The 20,810-nt window shown below is 41.7% G+C and overlaps 1 protein-coding gene across 2 annotated transcripts in view; it reads right to left on the bottom strand.

The window, feature by feature from the left end:
* The window catches only part of si:zfos-2326c3.2 (mitogen-activated protein kinase kinase kinase kinase 4), a 254,941-nt gene that overhangs the window by 166,239 nt on the left and 67,892 nt on the right, over positions 1-20,810 (bottom strand). For both annotated transcript variants that reach the window (XM_048605155.1, XM_048605156.1), the window contains exon 4: positions 672-797. In XM_048605155.1, the coding sequence (XP_048461112.1) occupies positions 672-797 (126 nt within the window). The remainder of the gene's footprint in view (positions 1-671; positions 798-20,810) is intronic.

The raw sequence follows: 20,810 nt of genomic DNA, 5'->3' as shown, positions 1-20,810 counted from the left end.
CAGAGTTAACGTTTCGGGTCCGGTGACCCTTCCTCAGAACTGACTTTTTCTTCACAGATGCTGCCAGACCTGCTGAGTTTTTCCAGCAACTTCTGTTTTTGTTCCTGATTTACAGCATCCGCAGTTCTTTCGGTTACTTCTTTTTTAATGGCCTGTATTCTGTGATGCCATCATCTGTTCCAATAAGGCTGAGCAGCCAGAGTGAAAAATTGGACACTTTGTCCATCACAAAACAGAATTTAGTCCTTCTAACAAATCAGAATCTACCAAAATCTATGCAAAATGGTTAAAATCTGAAAAAAAGAAATTGCTGGAGAAACTCAGCAGGTCTGGTAGTATCTGTGGAGGAAGAACAGAGTTAACATTTGAGTCCAGTGACCATTGAATTCCCAAAGGAGGATCACTGGATCCGAACTGTTCACTCTGCTTTCTCTCCTCAGTTACGGCCACTGAATGTCCCCAGCAATCACTGTTTTTGCTGGGCCAACTCCGCTAGCCTATGTTTTATGGTCTGGTTCTGATTAACCTATGAATAATATATTCAACTCCTGATCAAACTTAACTGATCAGATTCAATTATATGTTACGTTCCTAAGTTTAATACCTGCAGGTCTATATTACCCACAATTCTTTGTGCTGTCAAATAACATAATATATTCCAAAGCACTTACCCAGAGCTGGTCTTCATGGCTTGAAGGGTTCGTTCTTATGAAAGCCCCATAATATGTTGCAATATTCCTGTGATGAGAATACTTCTTCAGCATGTTAATTTCCAGTTTGATTTCTTCTTCTTCATCCTGTTTTAGAGGTAAAGTGTTTCAATGTCAGTGTCTGAAACTGATTGCAACTTTATGCTTTAGATTAAAGGCAGATTGAAGCAGAGTTTGTGAAGCAAAGTGCTGTCATTTACTGATCTGTCACAGGTTGCATCTTGTTCTACATTGTCTTCTTAAAGAGTAGGGAAATGCAGGAGGACAGGGGATAATGTTATCAATAGAAAATATGTCCACTTGTATCTTTTACAAACGAGAAAGATAACTCGTGGGTCTGAATCTTCAGCTTTTTTGGTTAGGTGCGAGTTGCATTGAGTGTTTCGGAGGGTTTTTCAAGATGGGGCCTAAGCATGTTTTCTTGTTGTACCTCACCAAACCTGTCATGTTAGCCACCTCCCCCTCCCCTAAGGCATTTCTTGCCCCATCACAACGTGCGCCATTCCCTGGGCAGTTTACCACTGTCAGGAAATCCTGAAATGAACTAACATCCCTTTTAGCCACATGCTCTCTAACAGCCTGTTGCGCACTGGGACCAGTGCTGTTAGTTTGGAGCTGCCCTGCACAGTTCCTGACATTTGCTCCAGGCGTAGCAGTCAAGGGGGAATTTGCTTTTGCTGGAAGGGACTTGAAAGTCCTGCTGGATGGGATGATGCAGAGGCAGGAATTCCTCTCCCCCCCACATCCCTGGACCAGAAGTGGAGACTTCGACACTGGTCCATGCCAGTCTGATCTGAGGTTGCCACCCAGTCTTCAGGAGCAGAACTGTGGACAACCTCAACGTTACAGTGCGGAGAACATGGGACTGTGCTGAATAATGGAGTTTAGCACTTACCAAGGCATGGATGAGGGTTTCAGAAGCAGATGAGCTTAAATAGATTGTAAAGTGTTGAGCTTATGGGCTGAATGGCCTCCTTTTATTCTAGAATTTTTCTTTGTTCATTCATGGGATGAGGGCATTGCTGCTAGGAAGCATTTATTGCCCAACCCTAATTGCCCAGAGGGTAGTTAAGAGTCAATCACATTGCTGTGGGTCTGGAGTCACATGTAGGCCAGATCAGGTAAGGATGGCAGCTTCCTTCCCTAAAGGATATTAGTGAATCATTTGGGTTTTTCCCGACAATCGACAATGGCTTCACAGTCATCATTAGATTCCTAATTCCAGACATTTATTGAATTAAAATTCCACAGTCTGCCATGGCAGGATTCGAACCTGGGTCCCAGTACGCTATCCGGGTCTCTGGATTAACAGTCCAGCTATAATACAACCATCTCCTCCCTGCAACTAGAAATGACTAGGAATTCACTGTACTGATGTCTAACTTTGAGATTAAACATTTGTAGCTGTTACTCTCACTTCAGATAAATGCTAACACATCAGTTTCAGACTGAGAATTAAAAATTTTCTCTCAGGTTTCAATTAGCTTTGACATTACGCACTTACTGAAAAATGATCATGCGTGGATGCAATATACTACTCCCGAATGTATTCTTAAATGAAATAAGAACTGGTATTCCACCCAATCTGAGATAACAAGGTGTAGAGCTGGATGAACACAGCAGGCCAAGCAGCATCATAGGAGCAGGAAGGTTGACGTTTTGGGCCTAGATCCTTCATCAGAAATGGGGGAGGGGAAGGGGGTTCTGAAATAAATAGGGAGAGAGGGGGAGGCGGATAGAAGATGGATAGAGGAGAAGATAGGCGGAGAGGAAACAGACAGGTCAAAGAGGCGGGGATGGAGCCAGTAAAGGTAAGTGTAGGTGGGGAGGTATGGAGGAGATAGGTCAGTCCAGGGAGGACGGACAGGTCAAGGGGGTGGGATGAGGTTAGTAGGTAGGAAATGGGGGTGCGGCTTGAGGTGGGAGGAGGGGATAGGTGGGAGGAAGAACAGGTTAGGGAGGCGGGGACGAGCTGGGCTGGTTTGGGATGCGTTAGGGGGAGGGGAGATTTTGAAGGTGTGAAATCCACATTGATACCATTGGGCTGCAGGGTTCTGTTTTTATATCTGGTGATTTTTAAAAAAAAACTGCTTGGATGTGTACTGGGGAAGCTGATCTCCCCGCAAGTTGGAGATTGCAGGTAAGATTGAACTATTTAAGTAAAGGATGAAGACATTCATCCTAGTTCCAGAGGACCATAGGGCTGTTCTCTCATTCGAGATGACTCGTGAATGTCTAATCTGAGGGTCATCACACCGCAGGTGAGGGGAGAGGTTGAGAAGTTGGGAGCTTCATGCCAACCAGCCAATGTGGGAATTCAACCCACACCATTAGCGAGACTCCACGTTCCAAACCAGCTGTCCAGCCAACTGAACATTGTATGAATGTAATGTTCTTGCCACCTAGAACATACATGTTAGTTTTCATCAAAAACCTAGCAGCACCACATGTAACACGTGGACAACAGAACCATCACCTTATCAGAGACAACAAGGTGCAGGGCTGGATGAACACAGCAGGCCAAGCAGCATCATAGGAGCAGAGAGGCTGACGTTTCGGGCCTAGACCCTTCATCAGAAAAGCTTATCAGAGTCGACTGTCAGAGGTGGAAGATCAAAATGAAGTGTGGAAGGTGGCTGACTCCATTAACAGGACTTGAAACATAAGTCAATATGTGCTGCACTGTTATATATCAGCACTTACTGAATGCATCTTTGAAACAAGTTGGCTCATTGCCCTGTCTCATGCATTTACACACACATGGCTAATTCTGCTTGTTTTGGGATCAGTTCTCATCTGTACCAGATATGCACTTATCTGCAAGCTAGCTGTCATTCAAAGGGATTTGATAAGATCAAAAACAAAAATGTGAGTGATAAATATTTGCAGGTGAGAAATGACTTTACCACACCAATGAAACGCTTGTTGTTAAGCAGCTTGTGGTAAAGCTGATTGGGTGTTGGCTCCACACCTTCAATGCTGCAAATGTTAAACTGTGAGAGGATGTGCGATTCTTATCGAAGCTGATGGGCAGAGTCTTCCCACAACTCAAAATGAACGATCATGTCTCTCACAGCTGCTGGGAAGCTGGGGCAGCTGTCTTGATATCTTGTGACTTCTTAAAGGGTGGAAATTTGATCCTTTATCAGCTGACAGTACAGCTATGCAGCAGCAGTTTGGTGGAACCATATGTTGATGCTGCAAAGAGATGATGAGATACAGCTACAAACTTGTGAATCCACAGTAGATAAACTGTCCCATCTTGTAATCTCATTGGGAGATAGGACTGAGCCAAGGATCTGTGTTTGACACTGATATCAAAGACAAAACAAGGAAAATCTGCAGGACTACAAATGTATAAATGTAAGAAATAGGAGCAGGAGCCTGATGAGCTTACTCCATCCTTCAGACCTATCATTTGTACCTTCAAGTCCATTTTCACTTCTGCACCTTATACCCCTTGTACTCCACGGGACCAAATATCTGCCTACCTTAGCCTTAAGTACATACAGCAAAATATACAGGATCCGCGATCTGGGATAGAACATAGAACATAGAACATAGAACATAGAACATAGATTAGTACAGCACAGTACAGGCCCTTCGGCCCACGATGTTGTGCTGAACTTTTACCCTAAACCTAAGGTCTATCTAACCTCCACCCTACTTTATACTATCATCCATATGCCTATCTAATAGCTGCTTAAATGCCCCTAATGAGGCCGACTCCACTACCCTCTCCGGCAATGTATTCCACGCCCCTACCACTCTCTGAGTAAAGAACCTACCTCTGACGTCTCCCCTATATCTACCTCCACTCACTTTAAAACTCTGCCCCCTCGTAATAGCTACCTCCACCCTAAGGACAGGTAGCTCCAGTGATTTAAAGTGTTTTCAGCGCAGAAACTCTCCTCATCTCAGTCTTAAGTGAATGGACTTTCAAATGAGACTGTTGCCCCTGCTCTCAACGGCCATGGGAACAACCTCTCTGTGTTTACCCTGTTGCATCTTTTCAGAACCTTGTGGTGAAGGAGTGACACTCATTGGAGAGCTCTTTAAAATGCAGGCACAGACAAGGTGGGCTGCCTGGCCTCCTTTTACACTGTAACATCAGCAGAAAGACTTTCTCAACAATGCCTCTCATGGAATTTGCAGCACTTGCTGAAGAATGCCGTCTGTGGTGACCTTGTGGTCAAAGAATGGTGTGAGGTACCAGTGGCACTAAATGGGGAATTAACTTAATTCACAATACAACATGTAAGAAAGGTAAGCAACAGTAAAAAAAATGCTCCCAGAGAGGATGGAAAAGGATAACCTGCCGGTTAATCATTTTTTACTGAACTGTATACCATAAAATATGTAAACAAAGAAACCACGGAGGTAGATTGCTGCCCTGATTATTCATTTTGACATCAATGAAGGAAATGAACTGGCAAAATATAGCACAGTTGCAGCACTCTGCAGCAAGTTTAAGACCATAAAACAGTTTTAATTCCTCACAAGACTTTCTGAACCCCAAATTATGAGCCCTTTCAGGATGCAGCTGCAGCTGGCATTTAGGGAGACAAACGATATGTTTTTCACCATAAGAGGATTTAAAAACAGCCGTGACGATGTCTTGCAGTGATTTTTTAAAAAAAATGTCATTTGGGGTTGAAGATGTCGCTGGCTAGGCAGCATTTATTGCCCATCCCCAATTGCCCAGAGGACAGTTAAGAGTCAACCACATTGCTGTGGGTCTGGAGTCACATGTAGGCCACACAAGGTAAGGATGGCAGTTTCCTTCCCAAAAGGCCATTAGTCAAGTAGATTTTTATTTTCCCAACAATCAACAATGGATTCATGGTTATCATTAGACTCTTAATTCCAGATCTTTTTGAATTCAAATTCTACCAATCTACCATGACAGGATTCTAACCTGGATCCCCAGAACACTACCTGGGTCTCTGGATTATCAGTGCAGCAATAAGACCACAAGCCCATTGCCTCCCCTATATTTGATTTATAAGGTCTCTCTATGACCTCCACTGCAGAACCTTGCACAGTTTTGGTCTTCTGATCTAAGGAAGGATATAATTACCATAGAGACATTGCAATGAAGGTTCACCAAGCCAAATGGCAAGATTGTCATATGAGGAGAGGTTGTCTGTTCTCTGGATTTCCAAAAGCTGAGAGATAACCTTATTTATAGTTACAAAATTCTTATGACAAGGTGCGATAACATGTAGGTAGGTAGGATATATTCTACCTTAAACCAGGGGGCATAATCTCAGGATAAGGAGTAAATCATTTAAGTGTGAGATGAGGAGGAATTTCTTTACTCAGAGGGTGGTGAATCATTGGAATTGTCTACCCTCGAGGATTTTGGATGCTCAATCACTGAACAGGTTCATGCCAACAATCCTTAGATTTCTGGAGACTAATGATATCCAGGGATTATGGGGAAAATTGTGGTTGATGATTAGCCATGCTCAAATTTTGGAAGAAAGGAGGTGAACTGTGAAGGTCAGCTAGGCTCTTGTTTTACATTGAAGGAAGAATGGCATTTGTAGAATAACTAGTGCACCATACCATCACCAAGAGTGGCAACTGCCACTTCTAACCAAGCCCTGTGGTCGGACTGAATCTGCAACAATTACTGAGAGAACCAACAAAAGGGGAAAATAAGGAATATTTACCCATTGCAGATGTATCTGACCATTACAGGGTTAGGAGAAACGATCACTGTACAGTCCTTGTGATGATAAAGTCTCATCTTCACATTGTAAAGATGCTTCCTTCAGGTTATGCTGCACTACCACTGAGCTGAGTGAGATTGGACAGAACTGGCAAAGCAAATTTCAGCATCCAAGAGGCTGAGCCATCAGCTGCAGAACTTAGTTAAGCACTGCCCGACATTGCCCCACTGTACTATTACCATAGTGCCAAGTGATCAATCCTAGTTCAATGTAGGAGGCAGTAGATAAACCAGGAGCAGCACTAAAGCACTGAGGCATCGACTTAGTGAAGCTACAAACAGGACTACTTATGTGACAAAGCAAGGGAGCAGCAAGTGATAGACAGAGCTAAGTGATTCCACAACCATCAGATTAAATCTAAACTCTGCAGTCCTGCCACATCCAGTCATGATTGGTGGTGGACAATGAAACAATTAGCTACAGGAAGGGACTGCATACATCTCCAGTCTCAAAGATAGGCATGAATCAACAAATCAATGTAAAAGATAAGGCTGAAGCATTTGCAACTATCTTCAGCCAGAAGTGTCAAGTGGATGATTCATCTCAGCCTCCTCTAGAGGTCCTCAATCTCACAACTGCCAGTCTTTAGTCAATTCGATTCACTTCACCTGATATCAAGAAACAACTGAAGGCACAGGATACTGAAAAGGGTATTGACCCTGACAACATTCACACACTAGTGCTGAAGACCTGTGCTCCAGAATTAGCTGCACCACTATCCAAACTGTTCCAGTACAGATACAACATGGATCTTTCACCAGCAAGGTGGGAAACTGTCCAATTGTGTCCTGTCTACAAAGAAAAGGACAAATCAAACCTGGTCAATTACCACCCTATCTATCCATCTACTCTCAAACAACAGGAAAGTGATGCAAAGTAATCACCAATAGTACTATCAAGCAGCACTTGCTCAACAATAATGAGCTCACTGATGTTCAGATTGGTTTCTGCCATTATCATTTCAGAAAGGGCATTAAGAGCCTGGAGTCACATGTAGACTAGACAGGACAAGGATGGCAGTTTTCTTCCCTAAATTACAACAGCCACTTTGCTGAAGGCCACACTTTTAAAAAGACTTTTTTTTACTAATGAGTACTCATTGCATACAAATATTTTAGAAGTATGAACCTGACTAATCTGTCTTCTTCATGTGTTCAGTCCAGGGAGTTTCACTCCAGTGTGTCTTCCAGAGTGATCCTTTACATCTCCACCCTTACTGTGATAGTTATACTCTGTGATATACAGCTTCCTGAGATCATCACAAAGATAAACAGTAAAGGTTTACCACATAGTATTTCATAGCTATTGACATTACAGCTGAAATACATGATAGTTTCTTGTGAAACGTTAGACATATCAGTCATTACCCAATGTAGCTTGAAGTCAGAGTCCAGTATATTGATGATGATCATGTAGTGCAATGGTTAGTATGATAGTATAAGTAAATATTACTATTAGTTACTGGTACACAAACTGGTTAGACTCCTTTCTGAATCAATACTTTATATCCTGATAGTTAGAGGTTACGTCATGTTGTCAATGAACACATTCAGGTACAAACTGTCTTATATGACATATACAACTGAAGCAACTTTTCTCCTACTGAATTCAACCTCTTTTTAGATGTAGGTAAACATTCAATCGGCTATTTAATTATGTTTTTGTACCTGTTCCCAGCTTTTAATGCTTCAGACATGATACCAAAATTTCTTTGTTCCTCCACAGCCCCTAATTTCTCAATCTATAAGAAAGGTTCCCTAAACTGAACTCCAAATTCCCAACCACTCAGTGTGTCTTAGGTCCCTTGGTGATTTCCCATGCACACGACTTACTGACCCTCCTAACGTCATGTCATCTGCAAACTTGGGCGCTAACTCCTAATTCCTTTGTCAACACTTATGATGAAAAACTGAGGTTTTTGAACCATGCCTGACACCCTATAAAAATGCCAAAGAGTATTCAGACATTACCGTTTTTCACAAACCCATGTTGATGCTCCTTGATCTTCTTGTATATGACCAAGTTTACGATCACGACCTCTACTGACAGATTCCCAAGGCTCAATTACAAACTGACGGGTTTAAAGTTACCTGATTTCACTTGCACTCCCTTCTTGAATAATGGAATGACATTTGCAATTATCCAAATCAAACAGCACAAAGAGAATATTTTGGAAAATTTGGATAAATTCATCTGCCATTTCCCATTGAACTTTTAACTCAGCTTAATCGTTGATATGTTCCTGAACAGGGATCAAAGCTTCTTTGACCTGTCCATCCCTGGAGGTTAGTGCATTTTGATGTTCAAAAATTTGGTTTTGGTTATATGTCACAGGCAAAAATAAATCACTGAATTAGTACTTGGTCATTTAATAGTTAATATCCAGCAATGAAACTGAGCTGCTCACTTCCTTTTATTCCACCTTACACAGACATTTATGACGTTACATTAATTGTGATCGGAGAGTGCAGTTCCGTTTAAGTTCCATCTTTAGCAGTTCACAGGAAAAGTTTTGAAGAGTGCTACACTAAAGACCATAAGCCAGAAAGCAGAATTAGACCATCTAGTCCATCTGGTGTGCCCCACTACTTTGAAGATGGCTGATACGTTTCTCATCCCCTTTTCCTGCTTTCTCCCTGTAACCTTTGACCCTCTTACTAATCAAAAACCTATCTATGTCTTAAATAGACTCAATGAGTTGGCCTCCACAGCATTCTGTAACAATGAGTTCCATGGGGAAGCCACTCACTGCCTGAAGAAATGTCTCCTCATGTCAGTTCTAAAGGGTTGGCCCTTCACTCTGGGGCTGTGCTGTTGGGTCCTAGTCTCTCCTACTCTTACTAAAGATTGCTGCACACTGATATGGATCCACTTGCAAAACACAGCTCTTGAGTTGGGAAGCTGTCTGCCCAATCTTACAGAGTTTTCAGGAGAAATCTTGGCTCAGAAAAGATTTACCAGGATGTTCCCAGGAATGGAGGGTTTGAGTTATAAAAATAGGCTGGATAGGCTGGAACTTTTTTCACTGCAGCATAGGAGGTTAAGGGATAACCTTGTAGAGATTCATAAAATCATGAGGGACATAGATAAGGTGAATGACAAGGGATATTTTTTCCCAAGGTGGAGGAGTTCAAAACTAGGGGGCAAGTTTTTTAAGGTGAGAGGAGAAAGTTTTAGAAAGGACAGAAGGGGCAACTTTTTTTACACAGAGATTAGTTCGTGTGTGGAATGAACTGCCACAGAAAGTGGTGGATGAAGGTACAGTTACAACACTTAAAAGATAAATTCATGAATAGGAAAGGTTTGGCGGGATATGGGCCAAATGCAAGCAAGTGGGACTAGTTTAGTTTGGGAACATGATCGGTGTGTACTAGTTGGACTGAATGATCCATTTCCATGCTGTCTGACTCCAAATTTGATGCAAAGTCAACATCCAAAACAAAATCAACGGCGATTTTATCTGCAAAGAGCAACATCAGAAAACAATGTGGGCACTTTCCTTCTCTGATGTAAAACAATGGGAGGTAGAGTGTTAAGTGTGGCTGTTTTGCTCTAACTTCCTGCTCTTTGCAACTTTGTCTTAAAACCAGACTATCTGCAACATCTGGGCAAAGCGACAAACTATTCTCACACGTGGACAGTTTAGGAATGACTTCATCACGAGTATCATAAAACAGCTTCACGAGTCGGAGACAATTGCTGCATCACATGACCAAAACAAACTCGAGTCATACGATAAATAGAGTAAAAATGTATCGTAAAGGATATGAAACACGTTTCAAAGTGTTACAACCGCGGAAACGTGCGTTATGTCTTGACACGCGAGTGTTGAAAATAGAATGAGTCTTTGACAGCCATCATAAAAGTGGCTAAAAGCATCACTCACTCATGATATTTTTGCCAGATTTACCTGTGCATAAACGCAATAACATTCCTGCCTCTAATAACCCTAATCCTATTTAAACACAACCTTGCAGAAGGCAGCGAGACAGCATCTTGCATTATCATGTTCTTCTGCAAACCCCACCATGGTCCAGAGTGGAAGAGGGAAAGAAATAAAGAAAGATTTCCATTTATATAGCACCTACCATGACTGCAGGATTCTTTTTATCCAACAAAATACATTTTGGAGGTGGCCGCTATTCTAATCCTATTATGATGCATTAGTGTAGTGGGTGATGTTACAGGACCAATCATCCAGTGGTTATGGGGAAACCCTAAGGGATTCAAACCCTACTGCGCCTGGCGGTTGAATTTAAATTCAATTAAATCTGAAATAAGCCTTAGTAATGATGACCGTTGTGAAAAAAACATCTGGTTCATGAATGCCCTTTGGGAGATAAATCTGCCATCTTCATCTGAGTTTGATCTACATGTGACTCCAGACCCAGATTGATATGGTTGATTCTTAACTGCCCTCTGATATGGCACTAGTCAGCCACTCAGTTCAAGGTCAATAAAGATGAGCAGCTCTCAGTGGTGCCTACATCCCAACAAAGAATAAAAAAAATCATAGACAGTCATAGATTCATAGATTGATATGCCAGAAAAGTCCCTTCTGCCCCTCAAGTCTGCACTGTCATGACTACCATCAAAAGTGCACAAATCTCAATTTCCTGCACTTGTCCCATATCTTTGAATGTTGTGATATTTGAAGTACTCATCCAAATATTTTTTAAAGTTTGTAAGGTTTCCATCCTCCACAACCTTCCCAGGTGGTGCTTTCCAGATTCCTTCCAGCCGCTGGTTGAAAAATTTTGTTCCCAAATCACCTCTGAATCTCCAGCTCTTTACCCTAAAACTATGCCTCCTCGTGATTGCCCCCCCAACCAAGGAGAACAGCTGCTCTCTATTCATGCTGTAATACCCTTCATAATTCGATACACCTCAGTCATGTCCCCTCTCAGTCTTCTCTGCTCTAAAGAAAACAATCCAAGCCTATCTCGTTTCTCCTAATAGCTCAATCTCTCCATCCCAGGCAACATCCTGGTGAACCTCCTCTGTACTCCCTCTTGTGCTATCATATCCTTCCTGTAGTGAGGTAACCAGAACTGCATACAGTCCTCCAGCTGTGGCCTGACCAACGCTCTGTACAACTCCAACATTACCTCCTTGTTCTCATATTCTATGCCATGACTGATGAAAGGAAGATGATGAAAGATGTAGCGCTCAATTCAAACACAGCAAGCTCCCACACACAGGAATATGGTAACAAATGGACAATTGGTTCTGGTAATGTAAGTTGAGGGACAAAATGCATGCAGTTCATTGGTGGAATCCTTCCCATTCCTCTGAAATAACGCGATTTTCCACACCAATCTGAGAGGAAGAGGATATCTCCATTTAGCATCTTATCCAAAAGATGGGAATCCAAAAAATGAATTTCTTTCTATAAAATGGCCCTGAACCTGTTCATCAGCAGTAAAGACCAAAAGTTTCTGTTGGGTGTGTCAGACACAAGCCAACCTACTTCCGACCTTTGACTCGAACCCAAAATGTTTTTCACTGGAGCTTAGGAGATTGAGGATTACCTTATAGAGGTTTATAAAATCATGAAGGATATAGATAAAGTGAATGGTGGGTGTCTTTTTCCTAGGGTGGGGGATTTCAAGATTAGGGGACATATTTTAAGATGAGAGGAGAAAGATTTATAAAAGACATGAGTGGCGATATTTTTAAAAGTGGCTCGTGTGTGTAATGAACTTCTACAGGAAGTGGTGAATGCGGGTGTAGTTACAACATTTAAAAGACATTTAGATAAGTAAATGAATAAGAAATGTTTGGAGGGGTATGGGCCAAGCGCAGGCAGGTGGGGCTGGTTTAGTTTGGGATGATGGACGGCATGGAATGGTTAGACTGAAGGGTCTGTTTCTGAGCTGAATGACTCAATGACCCTAACAAGAATAGAAATTATGATTCAAAAACTTGAAATGAATGTACATTTTTGCACATATAAAGTTAACAAAAGCAGCTTTGTGATTCTTACCTTGTGGGTACCATGATGCACCCGAGGCAGCTAATTTTTGTTTTGATTTTTCCACACACAACTAAAGCCCAATTTTTAAAAAGCAAATCAGCTTGTCATTAATCCTATTCAAGTTTAAGAACACACACCGCACACTGGGGACCTTTCATTTATCGTTGATCATTGTATTGCTATAGGGTGGAAGAAGATGTTAAGGCACTTTGAGAACATTTCTGACATATCAGAACAAAGAAACAACATAGGCACTGCATTGATTCTAAAATTTTGTTGAAACATGATGTCAATTACACTTGAAAATAAAGTTATTTGTCTTTCCACAAGAGAACAAAGACTGCATCTCAAACATAGGAATGTAGGAACAGAACTAGACCACTTAGTAGGCATTTGAGCCTATTTCGAGAGATAACGCAACAAACCGAGGTAATCAGTTAACCTATGCTTCTGGGGTTAGGGTTGAGACTAGAGTTATTGCAAGGTGTTTTTAATTGTCTGAGGGGGCTGGAGGAGACTTTTTCGGAGCTTTATTTCCCTTATTGGCCCTTGGTTTTCTGACTGGTTTCTTCTCTCCCAAGAGCTAACATGCCTGCTCGATGTAAAATGTGTCTCATTCTGATACTCCATCAGGCATCGTAATATTGGGACAAGGTAAATAGACCAGATTATCTTTCTCGACCCTTCATTATTTTTTGTTGAACTGCGAGAGATTTAAAATGCAAATTAATGTGTGGGATTTAAAAGCTTTCAGGACATAAGTGTCAGGATCATTTACAAATAGATTGTTACGCCATCATTTCCTCTGAATTATAATCACTGATCATTTTATCTCCACTGTAAGAATGAAGCAGTTCAATGTCTCGGTGCTTGAGAAGTGGTAATGAGGCAATATCTGATGTTACGTGGAAGAATCACAAAAAGGAAAAGACCCATTTAGTCACTTCACTTTATAAATGGGGACATGGGCTGAGGTGACATCAGACTTTGTGGGGGTTTCCTTCTCAGCTCCCACTTCCCAAGAAAATCCCTTTGACAGTGTCACAAGGTCATGCTGTGGTACAGCACTGCTAATTTCCTTCAAGTAAATATTAATTAAATGTACTCAATGCCTTGTGATGCTCCCAACTGAGTTTCAGTTCTCTAGCAGAAAGCACAATAAAAACATTCTCCATGTCATTTCGACTTTCCACCACAATTATGTCATTCCCTCTGCCCCTTGGACTGAGACCACTAATTTCCTGTAGAAATATCTGTTAGATTGGTAGAGGCTTTAAGTGGTTAGCAGTGGACTTTGTTTGTGGAGGTTACAGTGAAAGCAGGGCCACTTTTAAGACACATAAATGGTCAATATTGAATACCAGGTCATAGGATCATAGAAAGAAGAAGTTGGCCATTCAGTCCCTTCAGCCTGCTGTTATTTAACTTGATCATGGCTGATCTCGTCTGTCAATGCTCAATTCCCACACTATTCCCATATCTCCTGATATCTATAATACCAAGTAATCCATTGATCTCTGCATCAAATAAGCTCAGTATCTGAACCTCCACAACGTTTTTGATTAGCCAAAGATTAGCCATCCTCTGACTGAAGAAATGCCTCTGTATTTCAGTAATAATTGGACAACCTGCTGTTCTGAAGCTGAGCCACTTATTTACAGATACCCACATCCATACCCAAGGGAAACATCCTTCATGCATCTGGCCTGTCTGTGTGGTTCTATGAGATCACCTGTCATTCCTTCAATCCCTAGAGAGTGCAGGCACTTGCTCCTCAAATCTCATAGGACGATCCCATGATACAGTTGAAGTCCAGGTATTCAGGGTTGTATTATCTTATCATGGAATCGCTACAGTGTGGAAGCAGGCCATCAGCCCATTAAGTCCACACTGACTCTCTGAACAGTGTCCCATCAAGGCTCACCCTCTCTACCCTATCCCTGCATTTCCCATGGCTAATCTACCTAGCCTGCACATCTTTTGGACTGAGGGAGGAAACTAGAAGAAACCTACACAGGCACAGGGAGAATGCACAAACGTCACACATCACTTGAGGCCGGAATTGAACCCAGGTCCCAGGCGTTGTGAGGCAGCAGTGCTAACCACTGAGCCACTGTGCAACCCAATCATCTGCCTTCAGTTGTTCTGCTTTGCTTTTGTCGAGACTGCTCAGAGGGAAACCAGGCATATTCAGAGTGCAGAGAAAGCAGATCAAGTCACACCGAGCAGAAGTGAAATCACTTTAAAACTTGAAGCCGTAGCTTCTGGTCAGATGGCATGTGTAGGAACCATTACAATTGTTTAATTAGATGAAAAAAAATCTATACACTAAAGCCTCTTTGGATAAATTCAAGTAAACGTGAAGACACAGCACAATCCATCAATAACTAACATCAATTAATAAAGCTTGCACAACAAAACCAATGTTAGTTACCAGATTCAAAAGCAATCCTATCTCATCCATTCAAAAGTATTTGTATTCAACTTGGATTTTAAGGACCTCTGGACATCTCAAAGCACATTGCAGCTTGTGATGTATTTTACAAACTTACGGACATATGAAATAGGAACAGAAGTTGACCACTCAAGCCTGCTTCATCATTCAAGAAGAGTCACGACAGATCTGATTGTGTTTAAGATTTCCCATTCCCTACTACTCCAAAGTGAACACAGCACAGTCGATTACACAAGCCAAACTTCCATCCATTGAGTCCATCTATACATCTCGCTACCTTGGAAAGGCAGCCGACATAATCAAAGGCCCCTCCCACCCCGGTTATAATCTCCTCCAACCTCTTCCACTGGGCCGAAGATACAGAAGTTTAAACACACCTGCCAACAGATTCAAGAACAGCTTCTTCCCTGCTGTTATCGGGCTTCTGAATGGACCTGTCAAATTTTAAGTTTAATGTTGATCTCGCCCTTTGTGCATCTTCTCTGCAGCCATAGCGTTATATTTTTTGCTCAGTTCTACAACCCTAATGCACTTTTTATAGTATGATCAGCCTGTACTGCACGCAAAACAAAATTTTTCACTACCTAGCTACATTTGACGAGAATAAATCAAATCAAATCATTAAAAATCAATGCTCTTTGATTCCTTTCCCTCACAAGAACCTATCCATTTCTGCACTTGAAAAGAATTAATGACCTTGCTTCTACCACCTTTGGAGTTAGTGTTCCAAAGTCTCAAAACTGAATGAGAGATAAAATTTATCCTCATCATTGTCCTAAAAGAGTGATTCCTAATTTTACATTAAAAAAAGTGCAATGTAGAGAGAATCTGTAGCCCATACAGGAGAGCATTTATTTTCTTTAAACAATTCTATTGTTATTAATCTTCATTATCCTACTTAAGCATTGATCACACATAGAATGCTGGAGAAACTCAATAGGTTTGGCAGCATCTGTTTAGACAGAATCCAAATTAACATTTCAACTATGGTATGACTCTTCTTGAGAAACAAAAGGTTTTAGAACATAGAACATAGAACAAAAAACATAGAACATAGAACATTACAGCGCAGTACAGGCCCTTCGGCCCTCGATGTTGTGCCGACCTGTGAAACCAATCTGAAGCCCATCTAACCTAAACTATTCCATTATCATCCATATGTTTATCCAATGACCATTTAAATGCCCTTAAAGTGGGCGAGTCTACTATTTTTGCAGGCAGGGCATTCCATGCCCTTACTACTCTCTGAGTAAAGAACCTACCTCTGACATCTGTCCTATATCTATCACCGCTCAATTTAAAGCTATGTCCCCTCGTGCTAGCCATCACCATCCGAGGAAAAAGGCTCCCACTGTCCACCCTATCTAATCCTCTGATGATCTTGTATGTCTCTATGAAGTCACCTCTTAACCTTCTTCTCTCTAACGAAAACAGCCTCAAAACCCTCAGCCTTTCCTCATAAGACCTTCCCTCCATACCAGGCAACATCCTGGTAAATCTCCTCTGCACCCTTTCCAATGCTTCCACATCCTTCCTATAATGCGGTGACCAGAACTGTACGCAATACTCCAAGTGCGGCCGCACCAGAGTTTTGTACAGCTGCAACAGGTTCTTTTTATTACTTCTACAGAGGCAGAGGAGGAGAAAGAGGGCAGACAGTGTGAAGACCCAGTGCAAAGAGGTTGTTAATAGTCATAAAGAGAAAAGAAAGATTGTATAAGGATGTAAATGAAGGCATGAAAGGGACAGAATTTGTCCTTCCTATTAAGTGCAAAGTAAAACAAGACACAAACAAGGGACATCTGTGGGGAAGGCAGGTGGGGGTGGGGGACAGGGGGTTGGGGAGAGGGTTGGGTAAGGAAAATGGGGAATAGACATATTGCAATCAGTTTCTGAACTTAGTGAATTTGATCTGGAGACTGTAAAGTGCCTTTATGGGAAAGCTGGTGTTGTTCCTTAAGTTTTCATTGTGCTTCATTGGAACATTGCAGCAGGCCCAGGACAGGCAGGTTAGCACGGGAACAAGGTGGTGTATTGAAATAGCAAGCAACTGGGTGGTCGGGGTCATTTCTACAGATAGAGAGGAGATGTTCTGCAGAATGGTCACCAGAGTGTGTTTGGTCTCGCTAATGTAAAGGAGATGTATCATGAGCAGCAATTGCAATAGACTGAACTGAAAGATGTGCAAATTGCTGCTCCAGTTGGAATGTGTGTTTGGAGCTTTGGAAAATGAGGGGGCAGATGGTGAATGGACTAGTGGTACACCTGCTGCAGTTGCACGGGAAGCTACCGCGGGAGACTAACGAAGCATTAGGAGTGATGCAGGGACAGGGGGTCACTGAGGGAACACTTCCTGCAGAATGATGACTGTGGAAGGGAGGGGAAGATGTGTTTGGTAGTGACATCCTGCTGGAGGTGGCAAAATAGCGGAGGACGACCCTTTGGTTGTTGGGTGGAAAGTGAGGACAAGGGGAACCCTATCATTTTGGAAAGGAGGAAGATGGATAAAAGTAGAAGGGTAGGAGATTTGTTGGAAATGACTGAAGGCCCTGCCAACCACAATGGGTGGAATCCTCGTTTGAGGAAAAAGGCGGATATGTCGGAGGCAGCCTGGTGAGAGGTGACATCATCAGAACAGAAATGACGGAGAAGGGAAAACTTGGAGAATGGAATGGAATACTTGCACAAAGCAGGGTGTGAAAGGAATAGTTGTGGTAACTGTGGGACACGGTGGGCTTGTAATGGATATTGGCGGACAGTATATCCTCAGAAATGGAAACAGTAAAGTCCAGGGAGGGAAGAGTCAGAGATGGACCAGGTGAAGGTGAGAGAAGAACCTTTTGGCAGCAGTCATGAATTTGATGTTGATTAATTGGAACCTTGGTTATAACTCAATCACTTAGTTTTATGGATTGACCTTTGTCGTACTATGTATTACATTGTATTGTACCATCTACAACTCTTTAAGGATGTGGACAAGCATCACCTTTTAAGACTGCATAACCAAGGCTCCTCCAGTCTTTCCTCAAAATTCAGCCTTACATTCTAAAAAACAGTGGCATGGCTCTGTCAAAATCCATTCCATGACTTATATGTTTCCCTTTTGACTCCGGAAAACTTGCTGTAGAAAATGGAAGCACTAATCACCTTCATAAGCAGAATCTTCTGAGAAAATAGCAAAGTTTTGTGTGAGCAGGATTGGAAAAGACATACCATGCACTCAACAGATGGATGAACGACAGATTTCATTGAAAAAGTGGGAAGAACTGCATATCTATTGCACTGAAACTCATCTTGTTGACCACAAGCCTTCAAACCAAATTTGATTTGGTCTGTTGAATGATCATGGAGAATTTCTGTACCTCAATGATCTCAAAAGCATGTTTCTCCATCACGTATAACAATTAGTGTCTTTTTCTATTGTACCGAAATAGGAAATTCCCATGAATGCTCAGAGTTTTAAAATGAAGAACCAATATTATCCAAAGGGTCTTGAACCCCGTTTCTGACTCAAACCATCATCCTCTCGAAGCAATAATGTTTCTAATGTAAGTTCTTTTCTGGGGTATGATTTTGATTGCACCTGATACAAAGGCACTGAGTTTACAGACATTTTTGATCAACGATTCCTCCCAACACACTCAATTTGTGTTCACAGCAAAGCTGTTTCCATTAACAGATGCATTTCTCCTATGAATTGCAACATAAAACCATAGAATTGAAGAATTATCAATAGTTACAGCACAGAAGACGGGCCATTTGGCCATTTTTCTTTTTGCTAACCCTCTACGGGAATATTTCACCTAGTGTCACTCCCCTGCCTTTAGTCCTGCATATCTCCTTTAATAGACAATGATCAAATTCCCTTTGGAATGCCTCAGTTCTGCTTCTCCATACATTCAGGCAATACACTGCACACTCTAATGCTTTTAAGGTGCTTTCAAATGAGTCAATGCCGAAATTTTAAGTGAGTGATGAGTGATGACTCCGCTGCATGGCTGTAGCAGTAGGTTGATAAAACAGAATAGTGAAATCCTCAGGGATACCCTTTAATGCATTTGCAGCTTTCTTGGGCTTCACAATTCGCTTTTACCACCTTTAATTACTGAGGCTTCGAAAGCTAGACTGTGAGGAGAGATTATACAAACTGAGATTCTATTCCCTGCAATATAGAAGGCTAAGGAATAATTTGACTCAGGTCTTTATGAGTTTGAAAAGATTTGAAAAGGCAGTTAGGAATAATCATTTTCTGATGGGGGAGTTTAGGGCAAGGGGTCATGATCCTAAAAGCAGAGAATTGATGCAAAAAGGGTGGTAGCAATGTGAAGCTGTCTCTTTCAGAAAAAACAATATATTATTGCACAATGAATAAAGTCAAGATCACTCGATTTTTGTTAAGGAGCTGAGGTGGGTGGTTAAAATTGGAATATAGATCAGCCATTATTGTATTATGGTGGAATAGGCTCCAGGAGTTTAATAATGTTTTCTTCTTCTTAACGTTTCTTTAAGTAGAGGCAGAGCAGATGAATAAGTGACCTCACAATGAAACCAAATAAAAAATACTGCAAATGCACAGTGGTTCTGTCAGTATTAAGGAAGAAACAGGACCTTTCTTCAGTGTCACACTGGCCGTAGTACTTAACAATGAACTGCAAAATTCAGTTGACCTGGAAATGTGTAATTGGTTTTTCTTTTATAGTCCTCAAGAAGCAAACCATGTCACAGGTGACCTTTTCTTTTTATTGTCATGTTATTCTTTTCCAAGTACACCTGGAGAATTCCAGAACCAGAAAGCAAATTAAATCTGTGAGGAGCTAAACATACTTATGAATCAAGGCATCAGATTGCAAGTAAAAGCTCCTCTTCTGAAAATAGCAGCTTGTTGTGTGAAAAGTTGAAGAAGTGGGACTGAAATCTCAAATGTTTGAGTCTTCCTTTTGAACAAATTGCAAAAGAAGTGCAGCTGGCAGTGAAATGAAAGGCATGAAATAAATTGCAATTGTGACAGTCTCAAGTATGTTGTGAAAGACAGACTGTGACCATCTTCTCAAAACCAAAGCCTGTTGATGCACAGTGAAGAAGTAAAAGCCCAGGGAACCCATGGAATATTTATCTTTAATCGCAGCTGTAAAAATGCTGGACTGCATTTGAACCCAGCTACAATTGCAGAGGATAAGTGAATTGGGATGGTACTGTATGAGCAATACTTGCTTTATCATCCAGAATAGCAATAGCACTTGACCTTCTGCATCTGTAAACCACACTCCAGACCCAAGAACCCACTGCCCCTGGACAAAACTCCCCGTCCTACCACTGGACTTGACGCCCCCCTCTAACACCCAGGATCTGATAACGCCCCAAGCCCCTCAGACTTGAATCCCCTTTCCCCACTCCAGATCTGACAAGCCTAAATTGGTCAACCTCTCCTTATAAGACAACTTGCCCATTCCTTTTGTTGTTGGATTGCTTCTCATGCATTTACAACCTGACTTAAATAGGGGGACCAATGCTGTACACAGTACGTCAGATGTGGCCTCACCAGTGCCCTATATAACTGATGCATAACCTCTCTGTACATGTATTTAACTCCCCTTGCAAAACAGCAAACTTCTCTCGAGTGTGGTTGACAACATCGGTTGATGATTTTACCATTGAGTTTGGGTGTTAGGGAGTGTGAAATATCTGTTCTTCAATCAGTTCAGAATTGTACCTATCCACAAACCTTGTGCACCACCCAACACTGTCCTTGAATTCTAGAACCCAGAATTTCCTCGCTTCACTGAGGGTGATATCTGACCATTTTGCTGATGTTCACCAATGCTTGCTGCTGCCATTTCCCCCTGGTTTAATTTGAGCTGCATTCATATTTTACCTTTGCAAAGTCATCATGATAAATGGTGTGGTATGCATTAGTCTTGTTGTTTGTGTGG

The sequence above is a fragment of the Rhincodon typus genome, chromosome 14, assembly GCF_021869965.1.
Source record: "Rhincodon typus isolate 14 chromosome 14, sRhiTyp1.1, whole genome shotgun sequence".
NCBI classification, from domain to species: Eukaryota; Metazoa; Chordata; class Chondrichthyes; order Orectolobiformes; family Rhincodontidae; genus Rhincodon; species Rhincodon typus.
The sequence above is the reverse complement of the archived record's forward strand: the minus strand, read 5'-3'. Positions and strand labels throughout refer to the sequence as shown.